The sequence below is a fragment of the Toxoplasma gondii genome, chromosome VIIa (genome assembly GCF_000006565.2).
Source record: "Toxoplasma gondii ME49 chromosome VIIa, whole genome shotgun sequence".
NCBI classification, from domain to species: domain Eukaryota; phylum Apicomplexa; class Conoidasida; order Eucoccidiorida; family Sarcocystidae; genus Toxoplasma; species Toxoplasma gondii.
The window spans coordinates 755,524-780,259 of NC_031474.1; the positions used below are offsets into that span (position 1 = coordinate 755,524).

General features: G+C 51.0%; 3 protein-coding genes across 3 annotated transcripts; 2 read left to right on the forward strand and 1 right to left on the reverse strand.

Moving 5' to 3' along the window:
- Window positions 1-1,783: 1,783 nt before the first annotated feature.
- TGME49_206640 (hypothetical protein) lies at window positions 1,784-12,777 on the forward strand. Its single transcript, XM_002367804.2, has 13 exons — window positions 1,784-3,454; window positions 4,176-4,671; window positions 5,184-5,774; window positions 5,987-6,187; window positions 6,587-6,761; window positions 7,280-7,402; window positions 8,095-8,280; window positions 8,590-8,711; window positions 8,897-9,003; window positions 9,553-9,847; window positions 10,216-10,392; window positions 10,830-10,926; window positions 11,428-12,777. Exons 1-13 carry the CDS (start codon window positions 2,482-2,484, stop codon window positions 11,731-11,733), a joined length of 3,849 nt encoding a protein of 1,282 aa, XP_002367845.1. The 5' UTR covers window positions 1,784-2,481; the 3' UTR covers window positions 11,734-12,777.
- A 693-nt stretch (window positions 12,778-13,470) lies between these two features.
- Window positions 13,471-19,531, reverse strand: TGME49_206630 (hypothetical protein). Its single transcript, XM_018779370.1, has 2 exons — window positions 16,627-19,531; window positions 13,471-16,192 (listed from the first exon to the last, which is right to left on the reverse strand). Exons 1-2 carry the CDS (start codon window positions 16,814-16,816, stop codon window positions 14,385-14,387), a joined length of 1,998 nt encoding a protein of 665 aa, XP_018637238.1. The 5' UTR covers window positions 16,817-19,531; the 3' UTR covers window positions 13,471-14,384.
- Window positions 19,532-20,261: 730 nt separating this feature from the next.
- On the forward strand, window positions 20,262-23,774 carry TGME49_206620 (hypothetical protein; the record flags this gene model as incomplete). The annotated part of the gene is made up of 2 exons (XM_018779369.1): window positions 20,262-20,974; window positions 21,656-23,774. 2 exons carry the CDS (start codon window positions 20,262-20,264, stop codon window positions 23,772-23,774), a joined length of 2,832 nt encoding a protein of 943 aa, XP_018637239.1.
- Between the last annotated feature and the right edge of the window lie 962 nt (window positions 23,775-24,736).

Below are 24,736 nucleotides of genomic sequence, written 5' to 3' on the forward strand. Positions count from 1 at the left end.
CCTGGATCTCACTTATCAATATTCAGCTCTACAAGCAGGAACTCTTCGGTTTACAGCGCTATCTGTACAGAAATTAGAGCAACTCATGTTGAAGCACTTGAGAACATGTGAATGCAGTCCCGTCTTGGTATCGACCTCACCTTCGCAGGGCGGATCGTAGAAGCATCGTGAACTGTTCCTCCCAGTAGTCTGCTCTGCCGGATTCAGTGCTGAAAGGAACGTCATGTATGGTAGCGGTGTGGAGTCACTTGACGGTTCTCCTAAGCGTAGCACCGTAACCACTCTAAAATTTTTCGGTTGCAAGAGCCTCATCTAGCGATTCGTGGAGATTGGTGACGGACCACCAAAGTGTTGGGGTGATACACCCGTTGACTCCTAAAGCCAAGAAGCATTTCGACAAAAGCGAGATTCAGTGAGAATACAGCTACGTAGTCCCGAACACCTGTTCCTTGTCGACAGGAGAGTGAGCGCTTTTCAAACGCAGTGAGTATTTCTCATTGTCACGAGAAGACAGAAACATTGAGTTGGAGGTGCAAGTGAGTCTCAGTGGACTGATCGTTCCGGACAATTCTTATTCGAAACTCAACTGTAAATCTCAGAGACCGATGCTGCTACTATGGGAAACCGCGATTCTCTCTCTTCAGAATTCCGGACAGATTCTGGGTCAAACACTAGGATTGTCAACTCGAGAATAGCATTGTGCCTGGCGGCTCTGTCGCGGCACCAGGATCACAATCAACAATGTGAAGTGTATGAAGTGAGAGAATGCGTTTGATTAGTTCAAGAGGCAAACCAGGACTCCGCAAACATCTCACAAATACATCTAAGCCGCCTGTATGCAACAGTGAAGGTAAGTCTCATGGACTCTTTCTTCACATGGACATTGTCATGGTGTGACCGTGGTGCGTCCCACATTTCTGGAATCCGGACGCCAAACAACACCGAACAAGCCATTGGAGACGCTGTCGTTATAGGTGGCTGCCTAAAAGGGAGATTGGGAGGGAATTCACAAGGAAATCGCCTGCCGTCGAAAGCGCAGGGCTGAAACCTCGGATGCGGTCACCGATACGGCTCGGACGTTAGCAGAACCTGTGAAGAGAGCGGAATAAACTTTTTCAGCTTCACTTATGCAAGGCGGGCAAGAAAGTTCGCAAATTTATTGTTGGAATGTGTGCAGAACCTTGTAATAACCGTCGCGCTCGGAGGCCGAAGCAACCAATTTACAGGCCCAACCCAATCACCACACAGTGTTCAAGCGGATGAGTGAAGTTTAAACATTCCTGGCTCTCTTAGTCCGGGTATCCCACAATCGAAACGCAGAGTTGGCGAGGGTCGAGACAACAAATGCCTGGTGGGCACCAAAAGTCAAAACACTGCTAGCCGTGGTGGGCCTTGGTTAGGTTGATACTTCCGCTGAGACGAGAATTGCCTGCACTGCGCTGTTGTGCGTGCGACTGCTTCAGGTGCATCACACAAGAGTCTGCTCTGCAGTGCTACCAGTTACGTCTAGCAGTTTTTAGTTCGCACACAGTGAAAACGAGTAAAGTGAGGTAACTAGGGCATCGACGGTCGTCGTTCAGCCGGCATCGCGCCATCTTTAAATGGCTCTTCCGCTTGTGGCAGGGTGTTGACTCTCCCCGGACGCAGTCGGTGCCGTTGCCACGATCCCTGCACCCTGTCTCCTGCTGAGACAACTTTTCGCGGTAGGTTTCTATCCGTTCTAGGTGCTGCGTTCTTGTCGGTTTCTTCTAGCGGTGCAGATCATGGCCTACTTTTCATCTTCTCTCAAAGGCCTCCAAAACCGAAAGAATTGAACTGGTTTTCTGCGACACTCCTCCAACCAGTGCAGAGCTGTCTGCTAGCTGGCTGAAGTGTTGACACCCGTCTCTGGTTGCACATCGAGTGGTTATTGCCTTTCTGGAAAGACGAAACCGTGTCTCAATTATTGTAAGAAACCTTGTGTTGGACTGCTTTCCCCCTCTGTTGTGACTTCACACGTCTTTTAATCTCGGTGACAGGCCGGTCCAACCGTAGCTTGTCCCTTGCATGTGTTTTCTCTGCGCTGCGACGCCGTCTGGCACTGTGTTCCGTTGTGTCGGCCGGGGGTTGTCTCTGATAGTTGTTCCTCTGGGCGGAGAAGGAAGCCGATTTTGCGCTGTTGTATGTGTCTTCGTTGAGATCGAGGTGCGAGCAGGCAACTCTTGGTGCCCCGTCTCTCCTAGAAAAGCCGGATTCTCTTTCACAGAATTCAACCAGTCCCAGAAAGCAGAAAAGATCGGAGGGGTTCCGTTCTCCAGATCATTTTCTGGCGCACACGAAAACTTATTTTGCTCCGTGGTGCCACAAACATCTTTCTTTGCGCAACGCCATCGCAGTGAAATGCGCAGCCTCTGCCTTTTCCGCGTGCAGCTGCTCTAAGCCGTGTTTCGGCCCATTCCTCAGCAGGTACGTAGCAAACGGGAGGTCACTCAGCCTGCAGAAATGATGGAGGAGACGAAAAAGCTTCCTGAAGTACCTGTCGCTTTCGAACGACAAGGAGATACAGAAGTCAAAGGGAACCAGAATGACTCGTCACTACATGGCGTCGAGCGGAAGGCGCTGTCTGCTCAACAGGGTTTGCCGGACGGATCCACCCGGTGTTCTCTTCTTCCGGACTCCTCGACTCTCTGTTCTTCCCTATCCGAGACCTCAAGTGCGTCTCTGCTTGTTGCTAGCGAGTCATCTCCAGAAAATGGTGCACAACTGACTCCTACCTCTGCAGCTGCGTTGCAGCCAGGTGGACATACACCGCAAGGCTTCACGTCGCGGACGGACTCACTCGCTCACAGCGGGGGCTTTTCGTTGCCTACGGAAACGATTCCCAGCACGTTAACTGATGCGAGGTCTGCAGATTCGCGGCTTCCTTCTCGCGATGACGGTGCCGTCGAATCTACTGGTGAATGCCATCCCCCTGCACCTGATGCCATCCCTTCTGTCGGCGGCACAAGCCCAAGCGCTGCAGCGGCACGCGGTGCGTCGACAGCAGCCACTGTAAAATCTCCGGTTTCTGGCGCGCGTGGTTCTGCGTCCAGTAGAGCATCCGGCGCCCGCCTAACCGGAGTTGCGTCTCCAATCGAAGAACGCAGTGGCAATCGGCCCGCTGCTTCGTCGTCCTCGTCGTCATGGGCGCCAGCGGACACAACGAGAGGCGGAAGAGCGGGCGTTGTTGCGGGAGCGGGGGGAATGACGCTTCGTCTCGCTAGGGCGTCCGATGGAAGCTTCACAGTCGTCGACAGTGGGACTGGAATGCCAGCAAGAGAGTGGGTGCAGCAGCTCCAGCTCCGGGCTGCCGACCCTACACCCATATTGCGTCTTCGCGTTCATCCCGAGACCGGCGAGGTTACTCGCACCAGAAAACGCACTGAGGACGGGGAGCGGCAGGGAGCAGGCGGTCCGGATTGCGACGAAGAGGAAAGTACGACAGAAAGAGGGAACACTTGTGATCGAGCCGAGAGGCAGGCGGCCTCGTATCAGACTCGCCCGGCAGAAACGAAGCGTCTATGGCCGACTTGTAAATATCCGCGAATGTCCTTTCCAGATAGTCGAATGTACTGCGGGCGTGTAAGCTTGTGCGTACGTCAACATACGCGGAGATTTGGCTGATGCTTCCTCTTGAAGGCTAGCTGGATGTCGCGTGTCTGTCTCAAGTGATTCGTTTCTTTTTCGGGGAACCAAGTGGACTGCATGACTAACAGAAGGCAAGTAGCAAATCGCGAGCGTCGACCCTTGAAGGCTGAACAAGGCTGAGAGATGTTGACAGCACACGGCCTTCTCTTCTCCGCTTTTCTTGCACGAGCACTCCACTCAGCTCTCTTGCCTTTCCTACAAGCGAAATGCGTCCTCCGTTTTGGTGTCGCATGCGCCTTTTCTGCGCTCACTAGGCATTTGTAAAAGGCGGAGAGTTTCATGCACCGGTGGTCGTTTACCCTTTTGGCATCTGTCCCCCCTGTCCACCGTCTTTCCGGTGCTCGCCCTTGGTCCATTCCTCACGTCTGTGGAGTTTTGCGATGAACGTGCGTTTCCAGGTGCTGCTATCGTGTACCAAACGACGTGTTTAATACCCACCATTTTCTAGAAAGGATAATGTGCAGAGGTAGTCTTAGTGATTTCAACACAACTGTGGGTTTCCCCTGCAGGGTCTGCAACTGCCTGGCGATCGGGACCAAGCTACGTCCGGCAGGAATTTGACGACGGCTCGCGAAGTGGTTCGAGTCGAGGGCGACCGGCGAATTCTTCCGGCCCTCCTGGTCCCCTCATGCGTCCCCCGTCTCTGTCGGAGGCGTTCTCCACAGCTGTGGCTACAACGCATCGCTTTCGCTATCGGAGCACCAGCGTAGCTGGCAGAGGGAGGGGGTCCTCCCGAGGCCCCACTGACCAGCAACTGTTCGAAAGAGACACCTACACGGACATAGTCCACAGCAGCGAAGACAGTGGCTTAACGTGGGGAGAGAAGAGGGCGAAGGACGGCAGCTGGCGAGAGAAGTGGATGCAGCAGACGATGGAGGAAGAGGAGGAAGACACATCCGAGGGGGACAAGGGCGAGGAGCGAGGCAGTGGAGGCATACGAACAAGGCGCACGCGACGAAGGACGTTCGGGCAAAACCATGGAATCAATGAGAGCCGAAGAGAACGGTAGGGACAGTTCTGCAGTCCAGTAGCAGCAGAGCCTCTTATAAGGAATGAGACGCTCTGTGGATCATCGATTTATGTTTGCATATCTGTATGTCTAGGTAGATTTCGCTTTCGGGGAACGTGTGGCCGCAAATAACTGTGTGTGAAAGTGTGCGAGGAAATCCACTTTTCCCTGGAGTATCAAACCGATTGAGGACAGATCTCCTACAGAAACCTCAGTACCGCGTAGTGTGTTTGACACAAAGGAAGGTCGCCGCTGGACCCAACGCATGTGTTACACAAACCGTTGAGCAGAGCTCCCTAGCTGTTCCTTTGTTGCAGCGTCGAAACCGATGTGACACTGGCAGATCTCTCACTGAATATACGTCGTAGCCGAGTGACACGAAAGACCTTCACTGGCCGTTCGTAGTATTTGCCGCAAACATGCGTGGAGACTCGTAATTGTGAAGCTGCTTCAGTTCAACAGAAGGCGAATTGCTTAGCTTTTCTGGATGTGGTCACTGCGTTCACAGGTGGTCCGAGAGGTGGGAGGAAGTGGAAGGGCGCCGCCGGACAGTGGAGAAGGCGGTGCAACAGTTGGATGAAGATGGCAATGTGGTTCAGGAGTGGTTTGAGGTGATTGAGGAGAACCTTGAGACTGGAGAAACGAAGGTGACGAAAGCCGGCGAAGACTCGAGGGCCTACTTCGGCTCTGTGTGCGGGCAGCAGAGCCCCCGGGAGGAGCTCGGGGACCACCGCGAGCGAGGAACAACCTCGTCGCTTTCTCAAGACGACTTGAACAGAGAAAGCGAGACAAAGAACGCGAAACAGCAGACGAGCAGAAGAGCGCGCCTTTCTCGGCGGTGGAAAGAAGAGAGTCACCGGCGTGTATCCGCGGAGACCGGGGAAGACGAAGTGTTCTGGAGTGTCTTTGAAGAATCACAGGGAGGCCGAGAGAAGGGGAGACGCAGACGACGAGATAGAACAAAGGGAACAGAGGAGACGGAAGTATGGTACAGGGCCTTCGATTCTGAGACTGGGGAGACGATGGAGACCTGGGAGGAGAGATGGATCGAGAAGGCAGACGGAGAAAAGTGGGGCGAGAAGAAGGGCGTCAACACCCAGTAAGTCGTTTGGCGTGTAACGCATGGGGCTTTCCCGCGCATAGAAATGACAGTGCCACACGAAGAGAGAATCCGCTTACGGACGAGATCCGTGCGAAACCGGTGCGGCGTCAGAACGGACTCAGGCATCTGTAAAAGGTCGAGCCGCTGGCTTCTTTGTTCTGCTTTGCGTTCATGAGTTGCGAACGATCGGCTGTCTTGTCTTCTTTCAGGAAAGAAGAGTGGGGAGAGAAGTGGCGCGAAAATGCAGCGGGGGAGCGAGAAGTCGATCGCTGGGCCCGAACAGAAGACGGCCGAAGACAGTGGGGAGAGAAGAAGGGAAGAGGGAGACCGAAGAAAAACGGAGAAGGAACCCAGGAGAACGGCTGTGAACACTCCTCAGACGAGAGGACCCCCGAAGACTATACGGAAAGGTGAGAACTCTCGAATCGGACAAAAAGAGTGGAAACAGTACGGTACACGTTTGACTGACCCCCCGTATATTTGTTTGACTGTAACTGGCATAAATATATATATATATATCCATCTCTAACGTATGTCTGGTTTATGGTTATGTGCGTTCGTGGGGAGAACAGCGTAAGTTGTACCTCTCTGTGCTTGAGCTAGACCCAGTCGGAATGTTGGAAATAAAAACAAAGCGCCAATGGCGTCCTTGTCTGTTAGGGTACAAACAGGTGTGTCTCCCGCTCTAGGTGCATTTAAGGCTGGCTGCGGAGTATGCAGGCGCGAGGTTTTGATGGGCTTTTCTAGCGCGTCTGGCTCCTCAACAACGTGTGACGCTCGTTTGCCACTGGGACTTGGTCAATGTGTAGGTGGGAGATCGAGCACAGAGACGACGCCTACGTGTCTTTCACGGACCGGTGGTGGGAGAGACCCGAGGAAGGGTCCCGGTGGGGCGAAAAGAAGAAGGTGACTCACACGACTCTCCAGGGGCCGCCAAATGGAACGAATGCAGAAGACGAGACAGGAGCTACGGATCGTGTTGTCGTAAGTCGTTCGGACACAACGGGGAAGATGTGCCGTCAAAAAATACGACACAGACACCGCGTGCACGAATGGCTGCTAAGAACGCGTTGCTTATTGGTGAATGCACCCACAAAAGGCAAAGAAAAGCGCACGATATATGCATGTGCATATCATCATGTTAATGCGCCCATGTCGACATTTATGTAGGCTATCATGTACGTTCACGTGAGGCATTGCTAAGTGCGTATATTTGTTGAAATTCTTAGGTAGGTGTAGAGGTGTATACTCAGGTGGGTTGTTCGCCGTTGCGGCGCTGCTCGTGCTTTTCTCATATCCGTCTACTTGTCTCTCCAAACTCACTCATATTTGCATGCCTAGATACGGTCCTACATGTATGTGTTTGCGCATGCTCCTACACGTATGCAAGGTGTATACTTTGCGGCGCGGCAAATAATTGTGACAAGAAGCTGCCTTTGAAACGATTCTGTTGCGCTTTTACCGTGCTTTTCAAGGTTGATCTTGCCTCTCTTCTCTCTCAGGAATTGAATGAGAAGTGGTACGACAATGGACAGGAGAAGATGGTGGACGAATGGCGAACAGAGCTTCTTCTCGAGAGTGCTGCCGACGACAACGAAAACGGCCCTCGCAGGATCCTTCACCAGGTGCGTAAAGGGAGTGTCCCTGACACGCGTGAAGGTCTCTTTTATACAACGCTTTATACTTCTCAGCGTGACATAGTTCGCGAATCGACTGAATTTTCGACCGAAGTCCTGTGTGAGCGCCGCCCAGCGAGTAAATAGACATCCATACGAGCATATCCAAGCACAGGTGCATATGCGTAGCCATCTACGCACCTAAGTATCTGCGTATGTGTGTATAGTTGTATAGGCTTTCATTCGGGTGCGGTGATGCCTCGCGTCGCTGTTGTGGGGTATCCTCGGGGGTGCAGGGAGGTCTCTAACGACCGTTTTCTCATGTGAACTCAACGTAAATTGGCTTGGGCGGAACATTAGCATATATATATATATATATATACAGCTACGGTCAGTTGATGGCGACATCAGCGATCTTTGGACCGAGCGCGGTTTTGAATGGTCTCTTAGGCGATGGATCAAAACCCACAGATTGCCAGAAGTACATGGTCTTGTTTTTTCAAGTAACGAGCCCCGTTTTCTGCTGCGGTCGATTGCCGCACATCTGGAAGAGGAGACACTTCGACGTGGCCACGCTGCTGCTCGCATGGCTTCAAACTCTTCTTCTATTCGCCCCGCTGTTTATTAAACTCTAAATCCTTCTCTAAATATGTCGGAAGGCTTTCTTCTGTTCGCTCGGTCTTTCTGTTGTCCCGCTGCAGGTCAAGTCCGGGAGAAAGCACACAAATCGGTACTGCGACGGGACTCAGTGGGGAGAGAACTGGCATCAGTCGCAGGCCGCGTCTCCTGGCGCGTCTTCTTCTAGCTCTTCCGCTACCGATGGAAACGTGGACAGTGCCAACGAGGCGGACGGCGTTGTCTCGCACCAGGTCACCGTGCAGATTCGAGTGAGTTTCGGAGTCCCTGGAAGGTCGTAAATCTCCTGCGTGCTAACCCGTGTTTTGCACCGTCTATTGAGAGGCGGTCGGACGTACTATGCAAGAAGCCAAGTTCGGATTCGCTGCTACTTTCTACGACAATGTTTTTCGGTTGTCCAGCATATGATCCACTCCTTTTTCCCCGCATGCGTTCGTCGCGTTAGGATACCGACGGACTCAAAGTGTGGCCGCTCTCATAGTTCGGCCAGCCTCTGTGTATACGGTATTTTCTATGGCCTTTCCACTTCCCTTCTGCTTCTGGTTTTCCTCCTGTCTTAGACGCCAAGTGGACGCTTCGAGGTGCACACCGTGGAGGCGTCAGCGCCAGTTCTTCGCCTAGCGTCGACAAGCCGGGACAGCTGGTGGCGGGAACCCCACGGGAATTCGTGGGGCGAGAAAATGTAAGTCCGAAAATATCCATAGCAGGACTCACACTTTCAGTAACAATTCTACATGTATGTATATGCATACGGGGGTGCGCATATCGATCTTTGGATCGGGGCTGCAGCTGAAGGGTGTACGCGGAACGAATGCGTTTATAGTCACTTTTGGTTTGCGTTGGTGTGCATTTCCTTTTTCGACAAAGGTACCATGATTTAGAACAGGGCTCAGAGCAACATGAGAAGTGGTACGACAACGGTCATGAACGGCAGGTCGACCGATGGCGGGTGGCGCCTGATGGGTCGAGAACGGGTGAGCAAGTGACGTTAGGAAAACGCCAGCTGTATGCAGAGATAGTGGAGACAGACAAAAAATGGTCGAGCGAGATATTTTGCATGTGGTTTCCGCCGGTGTCGGAGGACCTTTCCCCGCGTTTCCTGAAAGCTCCGAGTGTTGCGCTGTCGATGCGAAGGAAGGAAACGCGATTAGACAGGAGACAAGAAGGGGAAGACTGAAAGAGCGCAGACCGTGAGAAGGGTCTCAGCTGACTTGAACGAAGGCGACAGGCGATCCGCACTTGCACAAAACCTGTGACGAAAGAGCTGAACAAGACAGGACCGGTGACGCCGTTTTTTCATTGACTCGACAGGCGCTATATAGAGCGTGAAACTCCTTCGATTTCCTTGAACAGAGCTGCGTACTATTTCTCGTTGCTCCCATAGTGTGCAGTAAGTTAACCCTCAAACGGATTTCGTCTGTTGCTCTTTGACGAAGAAGGCAAACATGGAACAGAAAAGAATGCCTTCAGTTTGCATGTTGCAGTCGGTGGTTGCCTTCTTGTATGTCCTCTCGCTTCTCCAGGCGAGAAGTTTGGGTCCAAAACAGACGGGACGGAGTGGCGAGAAGCCTGGGGCAGGCAGGCGTCAGGCGAAGGCGCCGAAGAAGACTCGTGGATCGAGAAGAGATGGAAAGAACGAAACCGAGACGGAGAAGGCGTGAACGAATGGGGAGAGACAGAGGGCTCCGAAGGGCGGAAAAGGTGGAACCAGAAGTGGTGGAAAAAGGAGAGCTGGCACGGAGGAGATGAGTTCGTGGAAAAGTGGGAGGATGATGGGCATGGCAACAAAAGCACGGTGAAACTGGGATCCACTTGGAAGTAAGCATCAGAGAACGAGCGAGAGTCATGCGACAGCATCGTATAGACTTACCAGATGCGCCATCCACCACTGGTGTGCCTCCAGTGTCGACATGTTGAGCAAATGGCTGTTCGTATATGTATATATATATATATATCTGTGTAGTCGTTTGCATTGTGTGGCTTGTGTTTAGTGAGGTTTGAGCCTAAATAACGAAACTTACCAAGTGGATGTTGTAAAGTCTTCCCTTTCGAACGAGAGGTAGACTTGGGCGTATGTAGGAGTCAGGTACATGTGTGCAAAGCGTCGCATCGCTGTGCTTTCAGTGTTTTCATTTGAGGGGATGGAGGGTGTCGCACGGTGTGTTTGTCGTTTTCGTTTTGCTCAGACATCGCGAAGGATGCCGAGAAGTCACGGACTGGTTTGAAGACAAGTTCGGGGAGGTTGCGCATTCGCAGGAGAAGTGGGCCTACAAGCGGGGTCACAGTGCATCGGGAGATAACTGGCTAGAAAAGTGGAACGAACGCCCAGAGGAGAAAAGTGCGACCAAGTCTGGCTCGAATGCGTAAGTCTGGAACAGAAACACGACCTTTAAGTCAACCCGTTCCATTTTACTCCATCAATATATGTATCGGTGTGTATGCCCGCATAGCAAATCCCGTCGTAATGAATTGCATAGTAGTAGGCGCTTGCGTCTACACGTTTGTAACTCCGTCCTTTTTTGTTTGTATCTGCGTGATCTAAATTTAAGTAAACGTATGCCTAGCCACGTAGATTCATGCATTCATCTCGTGTTCTGTCATGTAACTCTGTATGGCGTCGTACACCGAAATTTCTTCCTGTCGTCTTGTAACCGGACTCTTGCGTCACCACACGTATTCATGTGAATCTATATGTCTTGTTTGGCGATGAAACCAAGCGTGAACACGAGTGCACATGGCAGGAGTCGATGCATGGAGTCGAGTCAACATTCATTCGCAGACAGAAATTCTCCCTTTGCAGGCGAGGCGACGAGTGGTCGGAGCAGTGGAAGGAGACCTTCGATGAGAATGGCGAAAAGAGCACGACATGGGCTGAGAAGACCGGGCGCAACGCTCAGGTATGTCTTCCACTTTTCCGGTCATCGGGCAGTCGTCTGTCCTGTATACAGGAGACTAGGTCGCCTACTTTTTTATACGAGAGGACACAGAGGCGGTGGGAATATCTCGCAGTTTGCCAGTCCTTCTTTGAGCGAAAAAGACGTTTGGCGCTTCAGGGAGGCAGGGCTAAGGTGCGCGATAAAGAAAATCAGCACCCTCAGACCTTGTTTTTGCTGCTCCGTCCGTGTAGTGCGAGACGGCCTTTTGTGTCCTCGAGACGACTTCGTGTCATCCTCTTTTCAGTTGTTAGCGCGGCACCTATACGCAGTTTCGTGAGTTGGAGATGTGTGTTTAACTTTTTTGGCCGTTCCTAGCGTGTGTCGTTCCCTTCCTGCTGCCGTCAGCCTGTCGCCAGACTTTTCTTTTACCATATGCGTTTGCGGTCTTGTCTGCTTTGCCTGTTTCTCTCCTTGACTGCATCTCCGCTGTCTCCTGACCGTGTACCCGCCTGCGTGCAACAGGGCGACGCGTGGTATGAAACGTGGCTGGAGCGTCGCTCGAACTGGAAAATGGCAATCAAAGAAGGACGAAACGCCCGCGGGGAAGAATGGCAAGAGAAATGGGGTGAAGATTTGCACGAAGACGGTTCAGGCGAGAAGTGGTGTCAAAAATGGGCCAAAGACAACGCGGGAAATCGTCATGGAAAGAGCTGGGGAGATAGATGGGGAAAGGACGGAAAGGGTGGACATCGTTGGGGTGAGGAATGGTCGAACGACGACGTCAACAAGTGGTGGCATGACACTGATGGACGACCTGCGGGGTGCTAGAGGACGCCTCGCTGTTGCGTTCGAGCCCTTTTAGGACAGTGCAGGGGCAGTTCTCTTTTTGAAATCGAAACGAGTCTGCTTTGGCCACTGACACATGTGTAAAAACGATCCAGTGACAGCGCGCACGTAGAATCAGCATCACTCGAAAAGTATCTTCTGTTGGTGCCTTCAAGCTCTTCACATCACAGCGGTGGGGGTAGTAGATAATGTGCACTGTTGCAGTCGCTCCTGCTTGATTTTTCGCGTGTTAGCAAATATGAAGGAACTGTGACGGTGCAGAATGAACCCGTGGACTTGCGGGCGTACGTATATTTTTAAAAGACAAATATGTGTATGAACATGTCGACAACTAAGGCCGTGTGCGTTATGCGACGCTGACCCATTCACACATTGTGAAGAGCAGGAGATCAGGACGCTACGTTGATCCTGCCCTCTCAGCGTCCAGTCACTCTTTTTCGTGTAAAAGTCCATGAACGTTCACTCGATAAAGATGCCAATCATTGAAGGTGGAGAACTATGTCTCTACAGCATGAATAGTTTAGTCATTCAGTACAGCTCTACCTTCATCTGAGTTTGGGAATCAAGATTTCTGTGCCAATGAAGAGGGTTGAAACCCGAGTGTGGCTAAGGGCGAAGTCCTCGGTGTCATCCGTCCCACCGAGTTTCCTTAGCTATGTTCATTACGATGAATCAGGGGTTTCATTGCTTCCACGTCGATTTGAGTCGTGTGCTCACGCAGTATCGGACAGTGATTTCTCTGCACGAAGGAGAGCAAGCATCTAGACTCCGACAGGATCGCTGGATCTTGCGTCTCTCGGGTGTTCCTGACGTTGATTTTTTACAGCGTACAAACAGTGTCACTGAGTAATCTTTCTTCGATTTTTGCGCATCTCAGTATCTGAAGCTCTCTCGATCCACCGGGAAACCGGTACCAGGGAAAACTAATATCCGGTTGCGTCTTGAGTTGGTGAATATGGCAATACATATGAATCGGGACCGGTCAACGCTACAGCGCACCTTCATGGAGAACGAGAAGCACAACCCCAATAACGCTCTTTTTTCGTCAACTGCATAGAGATGCTGTAGATATTTTTGCTTGAAGCATTCTTTCTAGCCGCGCCTCAACTTCTGGTAGACTTTAGTGTTTCGAGTTCTTCCCTACCATTTCAGGGTTCGTAGCAGGAAGAGACAACAGCGTGGATCTTTGATTTCACGGTAGAGGGCCCCTCCGTCCCGAGATTCTCTACCGTGATCAAGTGAAAGGAAGAAAAGTGGAAAGCTGTTTTCGTAGTTTCTACGTCCTAGCGCAACCCGAGCGTACACTAAGACATCCACAGCCGAAACTTCGGTGGGTGACAAGGACGGAAGTAGACGACTCATGCGCAGACAAGCATCTCGAACCTAGCGGAAGGTAGCCTCCTGCTTATTTTCTGTTGCACTCAACACGCCGCTTTTTTTTCCGTTGTGGATGAGCACGCAAGGGCTCGGGCGCGAATCAGCATGAATGCCTACAAGAAAGCACGAAACTACACAAAAGTTGCCGAGTGTCTGTCTTTCCTCATGTTTTCTGGTTCCGTCCTCAAAGGTCTTCCCCCTTTTGTTGCGAGCGAGTGAAACCCGTGTTCGGAAGTTTGCTTGTTTCATGCGGTGAGTGACACCTGGAAAAGAGGCATACATCTCAGGAGAACTCTTCTGGTGTGTCCCTTGTTCTACCCTTGAAATCGAAGCGATGCATGACGCGAGCCATATTTATTAATGTGAACACAGCTCAATTGACAGGCTGTGGACCCTGATACCTTCTGCGGGATTGTCTTCGTAGACAAAACGGTTTGCACAGACACATGGCGCCTCGAAGATCTGTACATTTAGACATGCATATCCCTGTAAAAACATGTGCACGTGGAAACCCGTGCACGTATACTTATGCGCAATACACTTTTCAGGCGGTTTTTTCTGTAAATTCTGAAGCAGGAAACATCAAATGCCTGCCGCTACGGGTGAAGAAAGTGACTATCCTTCTTCCTCGGAAACATCAAAAAAGGATGAAATTCTCGGATTACAACACCTCGACCTTTCTGTCGCACCCCATACCCGCATCCCCCCCGAACTCTCCAGGGGAGTCTCACCCGTCACCACTGATCTAACTGGGTCCAAAAACACCAGTCTAACGGAGAAACTCATAATTGATGAGAATGATTTCCACTGCGTCCCTGTTTATTGAACGCTCAATGGTTTGCAAGACAAGCACTGGCCCAACTGCCAACCAAGGGGGGCACTTTCGAAGGGCTACGTAGAATGGGAGACAAAACAGCGGGGCTGTTCGCATATCTACGAGCAAAGGCTCCTGAAAGAGCGCGCAGAACCTTTTTTGAATTAGCCCCTGCAACCGCAGCCTCGAGCCACCAGACGGGTTCCGCCTCTTGCGCAGTTGAGCATCCATAGGCGAGACGGAGAGTGTTTTATGGAAACCAAATTGATTTCTTTGCCCGTTTTCTCCCACATTGTCCTGCCTCTTCCTTCGCACATCCCCTGTGGTACATCGTCGCCCAAACATCGCCGCTGTGGTAACTCACTATCTCCGCTCTAAACACTGTTTTATCTATTTCTCATTTCCGCGTTGTCGCTACTTTATCTACTCTTCATAAGGCCACTCAGTATAACTGAAGGACGTCGGCGAGGATCGCCACTACAGCGGCGTCGACGCCGACATGAGTAAAGACGCCAGTGAGAATCCCAAAACGGCTGCTATTGCGGAAAAACGTGAGAAGGAGCCCGAGAGCGGCGACACACGGGATCGCGACAAAGCCGTACGCTACGCCTACAGTAGTGCTGAAGACGACGGCGTGGTACGAAGCATAGAAAAGGGCAAGCATGGCCTGGCCAGAAGCGGAGAGACGCACGTCAACTTGAAGGACGCCAGGTTCCACATGAGTCATGACGGGAGCTGAAGGAGAGGGACATCTTTCTGGGTCTTCTTCGTCAATTGTGTCTGGCAAAACCCGAAGCCCTCCCCCCCAAGTTCCTTCTTCCTCTAGGCGTTCGAGGCCGACGTTTCCCATTGCTGCTAGGCTGTGAGCGGTCTCAGATCCATCTCCAGGTGCAAATCCACACCTGTCGCCTAGATATTGTCTGCCTTCTTCAGCATCTGAACGTTGCGCCCCAATGCATGCGGCAGTCGACGAACTGAGATTCTCACACACGACCGGTTTTGCGGCCCTTTCCGCCTCGCTGTGTCCACAAAAGACCCTCGTTGTGCAGTCAGAGAGAGACTCCCTTTCCTGGTGCGCCTCGGCATGTCGCGCCCACTGCTTGTGGCCGTTCGACATCTGTTCGTGGCTTGGTGAGAGCGAAAGGGTGCCGCTTCTACCGCGGGTATCTGGATGGCGTTCCAACTCGCCACAATTTCCCTGTTCAGCCGTGGTTGCCACAAGGGCGCCCGCAATCGCGGCAGCTGTGCGGGACTGTCCCGAAGCTCTCGCCTCGCCGAAGGCTGAGCGGAAACGGGAAGGAGACAGAGTGAGAGATGGCGGTGGAGGCGTGTTTTCAGAAGAGGTGGGAGGGACCGCGGCAGCCGTGGCCCCGACGTGTGTGGCTGCGTCACCAAACGTTTGCCAGTGGAGGCACCAGGACAGCAACAGCGGGTCCGATTCGTGCATGTACAGGACTCCATCTGGAGCCGAGACGAAGACGGCGCCGCCGAATTCGCGGTACAGAAACACTCGCCAGAACCACTCTTCGACAACAGGGTTCACGACAAAGAAGTAGACACCTCCGACGAGGAGCAGCGGAAACGGAATGTCCAGACCTTCAGACAGACAGTTGAAGCGCGCCCCCTCCACGACACCGGCGAACCAAGACCCTCCCACTGCCTTTGCACACACATAGGCCGCATAGACGCCGCCGAGTGCGGTGATGCAGGAGGCAGCTGCCCAGGGCCACTGGTAGCGAAACCGACAGCGCTGAATCTTCCAAACGTGTCTGTAGTATTCAAAGGAACGCTCCACGAAGTATATGTACAGCAGAGGAACCAACAGCATGCACAGCCAGTGCATCATGACCATGGCCAGCAGGACGCTGTGCAGCCCGACGATGAACAAGATCATGCAGAAGACGGGCGCGAAGCCGACAACTAGCAACACGGGAATTGAGAGAGTCACAGGTGCAGTTGGGGCAAGGAAGGTCAGCCAAGACCCGGAGCGAGAGAACGTCGGGGGGGGCGGAGAGAGGGGCGGAGAGAGGGAGGTGTAGTGGCTGCCTGCGACGTGTACCTCTCCGGGAGTAGAAGGCGTCTGAGGCCCTGCCTCGCCATCCGTCGACGGCGCTGCTGTCGGCCGCACTGAAGCGCCCAACCCCGGAGGTGATAGAGGAGGTGGCCGTCTCCAGTCTCCGCAGCACGCTGTGGGAAAAGCTGGCAGCTTGCTCCATACGCCTGCATCTGGAAGCGAATCCTGAGGCTGACCTGGGGAGCCAAAGAGTGGACACGACACACGATAAGATGTGCAGCTGGCGAGAAAACCCACTTGCGTCAAGTGTGGTTACCCGCTCCACGACCGTCCGCCTCTTCCACTCCCAGATGTACTTCGATGATTTCTGCCTCTATTTGTACGAGAAGGAGTCATACAGCCGAGCCCATGCAGAGAGTGGCCGTCGACTGAGAGCACTCACACTCAACATATCGCGAAGGAAACCCGGAAAAGTGAACAAGACATGAGCAAGCTACCTCACACGGTTTGTACAGACCACTAAAGGCGGAACCTGAGCTCCTATGCTCGAGTCAAGCTTGTGTTTTTTACCTGAGCTATTCCGCAAGGAGGCCCGCTGGTTCCTCATCGTCCGAAGACCCCTTGGACATCGAACAAGCGAAATATGTGGGCACCATCAGTCTGTTCTTACCGTGTAGTTGGGGCTCATCCGCACCTTCAGATCTGATTTCGGCCGCCATACTTTTCTCTATAGTCTGGGGAAGACACACACTGCTCCTGAAGCGCAGCGACGGTAAATGACTTAAGAGGGAGCATAGCTTGCAGAAAACTCCGTTTATGTGATGCAGAGATGAAAGACAAACACCAGATTCACATTGCATTCGAGTACGGGTAACGCTGCCTTCCTTTGTCAATTGAAAGCCTGCTCGTTAGACAGCTGACCATCAGTGGCATCGAAGAAACATATTCAAACAGTAGTGTGCATTTCCCACCGACATTCCTCAGTCGTGAATTCACAGGTCTCATCCCCTCGTGTTCTGTTGGGCCTTTCTGCGGAAAAAGGCTGGAAGAGATGGAAAGTCGCGCAAATGGAACTGACGGAAGGGCAGAGGCCTACAGGTGATGACGCACAGGCGAGATTCGTTCGGTAAAAAAAGCAGCTTGAAGAGGTCACTTTGTAAACAGAAGCGCCCTGGATGGAAGGGAGAGCTACAGAGGCTAGGAAGAAAAGAAAGAAGAACGGACGGGCACTTGAGAACAAACAAAAATGCCGCCTAGCGCTTGACCCGACCGCACAGGGAGGGACACGGCCAGTGTGTGCCGGATTTACCCGTTTGGGGAAGAGTTCGCATGCTCATCGATACGTTTTTGATTCGGTTATTCCCTCAGTCTGTCCCCAGAGATCTCGGCCAAAAAGACGGTCGCTGGTTGCCACCCTGAGTCTGCACATCCAAGGGATGGCAGACACGTGCAACGACAGTCTCTGTGTGGACGGAAAAGCCACGAGATCTGTCGTCATTGAAGAAAGGCACTTCGTTTCTCCCCAGAAGGAAAAAATTTTATAGTTCCCAATAAACAGTGTACTACCATGCACAAATAGAAAAGTTCAGTCCGTCAGAACTGACGTGAAAAACAAAAGCTGGACGGTGCCGCGAAAACTTTGCGACGGGAAGAGACAGATCCTTCTGAAGACGATTGAAAACTCAGGAACAACTATACATAAATATAAACAAGGCGCGAGAGTGAATAAGACAGTCCATTCATCTTCTCCTCTATATTTCTTCCCCGTTTTATGCTACTAGCTGACCCAGCTTACTAGTCCATTCTCAGGTTGAACGGAGTATGCCCCCCAACCGCCCTGCTCTCTGGGTTCACTGAAGGCAGGCGAGTCGTGCCCAACAAGGTGTGGTTATTCGTCATTTTCGGAGAGCAAGTTCTCAGAGCTCCTGTTCCGGAAGAAGCAGCTGTTTGCGTAGGGACATATCTCCAAGTGGGAATGAGTAAATTGGAAAGGATGCAGGATATAGACCTCCGTCACCCTCCGTCACCCAGTGCTGGAACGGAAGCTCTTCTTGGAGATCGACAGACCCACCCTGCACGAGACACGCTGCGCTGAGTGTTTTTTCTAGATCACTCCTCCTCCGCTGATTGATGAATTCGATGGTGTCCATCACAATGCCGATCACGCTTGCGAAGGCTGGTAAAGCAATTCTTCTTGGGGATCTGCACAAGGTCCTAGTAGCAACGTTTGTCGTTCATATCAGCCATGTTATGCTCATCTAACCCCCAGTGCGTGCGTATATTTTTTCGTGAAGGGAAAGAAAGGCGGATTACGAAGTTGTCTGCTCACGTCCAACTGACACGCACAGCCTCCCTTGTGTAAGAAAATGGTTGCTTCACGGTACTCCCCGACTTCCGAAAGGCTATTGAGTATAAGAGGTCGGATCGGCCGACAGTCGACTCGAAACCATTGGCTGAAAGTGTGTCAAAAAATGAAGGAAAACATTTTGAACTGTGGAGCTTCTGGTTGTTATGTCCTTTTCAATTCATCTATTTCGTGAAAGAACAACTAGGCAGTGACCAAAAGGCCCACGATTTCCAAGCAATTGCCGTGGAGAGTTCGCACTGGGTGTTACGCAGACGCCCTCTTCCAGGGTGAACACCCTCACTAAAGCGTCCGTATGCATGTGCACTTGTAAACAACAGTCGCGTTTCCAGTATCGAAATCAGGTTCCCATCCCCAATCCTATTTGTTGTGAACAAGTATGGTAGTTTTTTCTTAAGAAGCGTCTCTGGTGCGACATGGATCAGGTCGATTTGCTTGGCAGGCTCCGGGTCGATAGTGACGCGTAAATTTGCCGATATTCGGTTTGTCAGTTAATTTCCACTCGATAATGGGTTTCTACACATTTGGCAATGTAATAGGTGTCCTCCATTGTCCTCAGGCATCCCTATTTGACCAAAGAGTTTCTTTGTTGGTTGTAGAGAGAACTGCGTTGCCATCTGCCCTGGCTGCTGAGTCAATCTACTGTTTCGGAGAAGTTTCCCTTGTGTATACATCGTTGTCCGAAGGCAGCAGAATCACTGACATGCCCCTATCTTTCCAAAATGCGCAGCGTCATGCTACATTCAAAGAAGATCATGTTGTCCCGCGCAAGTATTTCTTTGGAGAGCACCTGGGGAGAAGCATCTTCAAAAAACGGGGGTTTTCGATGAAATCCTGTCAGTCCGTTATCTAAATTGATGAATAGTAAAACACATCAGTTGATCCACACCTTCACGCACACTCGAAAAATGTATCCTTTCGTTCTGGCAACATGTGATTATAGTACCTTCGGAGGTCCAAAAAAGTGTCTTTACCGGCATCTAAGAGTGCTGTCGGTGGCGTACGTGACACTATCGAGAAACCGTTTCTCAATCTTGTCTTCTTTTTGAATCAACCCAGCCTGTCTCCCAAGGAAGGAACGAACTCTCTTCGACGGCTTCGCATCTGTCTGCTTTTTCTTTCGTCGTGAACTGACAGTTTCATTGACTTGGAAGCTTCAAGGTCTCCTTTTCGAGATTACTTGCCCAAACCCACACTAATAAATTTGTTGACCCTTTATTATCCACATTTTTAGGCGAAACGCGACTCTCTTTCATGAGTCATGCCCTGAGTTGACTCATGATGTCTACCACGTACATCACGCCTTCATACACTAAGTGCGGTCACTCTTGTAAGGTAATCGACAGGTACCTGCTTGTCCCGAGCTTTTGCAGATGTTAAGTTTCGAGTTTTGGCTTGTCTTCTTGGCACCATCGACAGCTCCTCTTTCCAGCGACTAAAGAAGCTGCTTCTCTGTTTGAACAACGGAAGGCGAATGGCCTTTCGGCTTTGTGTTGACAGGCAGATTTCCAGTGAACTGAATGATACTGGCATTGTCAGACAAATTTCAGACGTAGGTGGGTACAGTACTCGTATGCACTGCGGCGCAAGACAGGCTATATAGTTACAGACACAATCATACGCGCGCCAGACTGTGTGACTGGGAAATCTTCATCTGCTGACTGAACTGAAAAACATTCATATGGAACTAGGTATGAGTGAGTGAGCGTCGTCTGTTGTACAGAGGTTGGTCTACCGCAAGTGAGCATATTCACACGTGTGCTCAGAGCCTGTCGAGAACACGTTCCTCTCTCCATCCGTTCATTCTTCGTAACATCTTTCCCACACCAATTCGGGTGGTGTGTCCCGTTAGGTGATCTAGTGTCCCAGTTTCCTGATCCTACGCAAAGAGGATCACCTTGTTTGCCGTGCAATTTGTTCTATTACTGATCGGAGTGGCCATGATGGCCCCTGCGCATTTCCCCAGCGAAGCCGCGAGCTTTCCGAATCCGGAAGCAGAGCCGTTTCGTTATAAGGCTTCTTACCCTCCTCCACCCGTCCCAAAACCTCTCTCCTCTTCATCGTTTTCCTCTTCAGCACCTCTCATCAGTTCTCCAACTTCTTACACTGCGGCGTTCCCAACACCCGTAGAAGCGTACCAGAGAGTGTCTAAGTCTTCTTGCCCTTCTCCTCCGATTTTACCATCACAGCGCCACAGTCCAGTTTCATCGTTTTTCTGTGGCAAGCCATCTCCACGAGCGGTTTCGAGTTTCGGGTTGGCGGGTAAAAGTCAGTCCTCCCGATTCGCCATCAATAGCCATGGTTCTCAGGCGCGGCACCATGCATCGCCAACGATATGCCCACTTACCAAAGCTTCGAGGGAGGGTAATTGTGGTAACACCAGTGTAGGTACTCTTTCCCTACACCCTCATCAGCAGAAGAAACCAAATCCTTTATCCCCTTCATCTTTAGTCATTCAGAATAAGCCATTCGGCCTCTTTGGCCCCATTCCGAAGGCTATATTGAAAGAGGGTCATAAGCAGCGGATCGCTGGAGTAGATGTACTGCGTCTACAAGATGGCACAATTCTTCCACGGATAGACGGAAGTAGCCTCCAACAGCTTTTGCACACCAACCCTGGTGCTTTTCCTCAGCTTGAAAAAACACTTACAGCGTGCGTCACGTTCCTATATAAAGAAGGGATCAAACCGTTTGCTGGTGAAATTGCACACCAAATACGAAAGAGGACAGAAGGCGGTTCTTGGCTGCCAAGTGAAGTCGTTGCTCTCGCCGTCGCTTCTAAGGACGTCGTTCCTCAAGTCGAAAGACGGGTGAAGGGGGAAGATGGATGGGTCGTCCTTCTGAAGGATGGGCTTGCACCTGAATCATTTGACGGGTTCGTCGATACTCGAGCCCGCGAGGACTGCTACAGTCCTGAACAGTGGCTCGAATTCAACAGGTGGGCGACTGGTGAGGAACCACACAAGGAATTAAACTGTAGATGTATTCAACGACGTGTTTCAACTACATACGTCGAAAACATCTAGTTGATACATTCGTAACTATGTATACAGTTGTATGTATACATACGACTTCTAAGCATTTTCTGACTTGTATGTTTGTGGTCATCACATTCCGTGTCAATCTGTCTCTTGAGGAAGATGATACAAGCTTCCCGTTTCGTCAAAGTATATCATCGATGCGGGTTGGCAGTGGTCGTCATGAACACAGACAGACTGCGTTGTTTTCCTCATAGGGACTTTTGGAAGTACGTTCGTCCGTTGGTTCAACCGGGTGGTTTCTACCGGTGCTTTACCGTCTAGATTTTGTGTGTTCTGTCGCGATTTCCTCTCAGGTACTTCATCGAAAAAATGCGACACCAGCCGCAGAGTGAGGACTGCAACGGCCCAGAAACGCCTTTCTTCAGTGAGGGGCGGTACGCGCTTGCTGAGCGTCTTCGTCAGGAGGTTCCGATGTTCAAGAACATGAAACTCGCTCACCTCATCCGAATGGTTCAGCTGGCTTCATGGAAGAAATTGCTGACGTACCGGGATAAAGCGCTCGTGCCTGTCGCTGCGTGTCCAGTAGCAGCTAGAGAGTTTATTCAACGAAATTGCCTGACAGCCCCAGGATCTCAGGAATCGGCAACTGCCTTAGCCACTGTGGCTCAGCTCCTTCGTGCTCTTGGGCGCATTGTTGACCCGGCGCCCACCGGGATTTTCCTCGCCCAAGTCAAGGATTTAGTTCGCTGGACCACGTATGAAAGGTTGGACTGTATGGTCCTGGGACATACGAAGTTACAAGATCTTCTCCTCTCTGAACCGTTCATTCGATATTACCGCCTGTATACACCGGAGGGTAACGAACACTGCACTTACATCCAAAGCAAACGCTACCCGCTTCCGCGGGGGGCCGTGTTGCATACCAGGTCTTCGATGATTTGGGATCGGGAAGCATGCCCAATGGAGCCACCTCTTCCTCAATGCTTTTCGAGCCAGTTTCCTGGACCATGGGATGGCATGCCGTCTCTTCTCTTTCCGCCTCTGTGTCATCAACGGAATGACACCAGTGTCACTTCGCAGAACGCGAAGGCTGCAGACGTCGAGATGGCAAACGAGGCATGGGCACAACGTTGCGAAACCGTTCACGAGAACAGTCGGCCACCAAATGCCGGCGACTGTGAAATGCCATGCTGCACGAAGGAGAAAGAAAAGAATTTTGATTCTGCTACTTCAGCTCTGGATGGAAAAACAGTGGGAGGGCAAGAATCTACTGCACCTCCTGCCGCAGTACTGCACGCAGCCTCCTCTGCATGTGACTCTCACCTTCTGCGTGTACCGGACATTAAGAACAAAGATGGCGAACGTGAAATTCCCAAGAAAAGAGAATCGATAGAGATGTTGTCATCGGAACCTCATCTAGGTGAAACTGACAAGGAGGAAAGCGAAAGTGCGTTTCAGTGGATCGAAGAGGATATCGTACGCTTAGTGGAGGAAGATTGCTCTCAACTGGAAGAGTGCAACAAAAGCACTTCTCGGGGGACTTCACCCTGGAGTGACAACAGCATCCACCAGAACAACAGTTCCTTCTTCTGCACAGACACTAATAAAGAAATCGAACCACAGATAGACAACGTCGGCAACTTGTCAACTGCAATGTCCGCAGATGCAGTGTCTCTCGCTTCTACTCTTTTTGAGGACTTTCCGAAAAACTGTTTTTTCCAGGGCCCTTTTTCTCCCCTCATTGACGACATGCAATTTCTTGGAGAAGTCAATGAGAATGGAACAATGTTCCTGGATACTCCAGAGATTTGGTATCCGGATTTGTCCTTGTATGAGACCTCCACTGAGAGGGACTACTCCGAATCAGTTGGCGAAAGAAACAGTACCTCTATTTGGCGCCCCCCCCTGCAGTCGTTCATCTCATCGTCTCCCGACACAATTGAAGAAGACAAAAGTTCATTGGACAACGCACCCGAAAAGCGGAGTTGTTTTATTTTTAACGTACCTCCGGTAGACTCTGGCACTTCGGTCAAAGTCGAACAGGAAAAAAACAGTATCTTTTCCGTGCTCTTCAAAGGTGAAAAAGATGACGGAAACGGTTCGCGTACAAGCGGTACTGGAGAGGATGGTCTCTTCGCTTCAGGTTTCTATTCTGGAAGGAAAACAGAAAACGCATGTTCGCCCATATTTGTGGAAAAGAGGGAACGAGCGGTTGCCCTGTCGTCTCTCATGCCCTCTTTTTTCTTTGGGTTTTCATGTAGAAACTTCTCGTCAGAAGATGAGGATATCGCTCCGAAGACACCGTCTACGTCATGCGAGGGCCAGTACTCCATTCCTAGTCCCCCGAGTTTGAAGGAAGTGACAGGCGAAGAAAGTGAAAGTACAGGAAAAAAGTCACCTGAAGAAAAGAATAAAGACGCCAAACGTTTCTCTGGGAATCGCATCCGTTTAGTTGACGAAAAAGAGGGCTAGGCCTTCTTACAGCCTATCGAATTGCAATAACTATTAAGAGAAGTCTAGAAGAGAAAGGAATTTGCTTTGTCGTAATCGCCTCATTTCGGAACAGCGATTCGGATACTGACTAACGTAAACGCCGTATTCGAGGGAATCTGTGTGTTTTTGGTATCGCGGTGTTCTTCCAGGGTATTTGACTCAGTTGTTCCCTGTCGTTCATTTCTCAGTTGTTTCTCAAAATTGACACAGTGTTTCTCCCGTATTGTTACAGTCTAGAAAAAGGTAAGAAAAACATAGGTCAAAGACCCAGCAGAAGGTGTATATTACGTCGACGTTTCTTGGCCCAGCGCCTCCCGTTTGTACAAGACACAGTGCAGTTTTCTGGATACTTTTGAAGGGCAGCCAAGGTTGGCTGTCTATACCCAACTACCGTAATTTGTCTCTAAGCTTTGTGAATTTTCTGTGCTGCCATCATAATGAAATCGACGGCTATTCTACTGTCGTCTTTGTGGTTCGCATTCAACAGTGGTGTTTTAAATACACAGTTATGTCCGAAGATTATCAACAGACATAGACACATAGAGAGGTAGAAAACTCGTTACACATACGCATACACAGATAAGGATGTGGTTATATATTGACGGAACACCGAACGCTCAAGACATTGGACAATCGGCCTTTTCTGGCGCTGTCGAGTTTCGATATTTAACGGGTTTAGTACTAGAGTTTCTTCCTTGTACTTGAAAAGAATACACACTCTTCATTCGGGTCCACCAGCCTCCCACACAAGTAGTTCCAGAATCTGCTTCGCCGTCCCCCCATGAGGTTTCAACTTCTGTTGAGATTTTGCTTAGTTTTTGGAGAGGCAATATCAAGAAATACTTGGATATCCTGGTCACAGTTACACGCAACATTTCCGAAACGCACGCTGCCTGAGCAGCCGCGGCTGCTACATTTTGCAAAAAACATTGCTATTGTCG

Excerpts from the sequence above, each read along its gene's own strand:
- TGME49_206640 (XM_002367804.2), top strand. The coding sequence starts at position 2,482 with ATGATGGAGGAGACGAAAAAGCTTCCTGAAGTACCTGTCGCTTTCGAA. Across the intron at positions 8,281-8,589 it reads AGGTCACCGTGCAGATTCGA|ACGCCAAGTGGACGCTTCGA; the intron begins GTGAGTTTCGGA and ends CTCCTGTCTTAG. Across the intron at positions 8,712-8,896 it reads AATTCGTGGGGCGAGAAAAT|GTACCATGATTTAGAACAGG; the intron begins GTAAGTCCGAAA and ends TTTTCGACAAAG.
- TGME49_206630 (XM_018779370.1), bottom strand. The coding sequence starts at position 16,816 with ATGCAATGTGAATCTGGTGTTTGTCTTTCATCTCTGCATCACATAAAC. Across the intron at positions 16,193-16,626 it reads GGATGAGCCCCAACTACACG|GTCAGCCTCAGGATTCGCTT; the intron begins GTAAGAACAGAC and ends TTGGCTCCCCAG.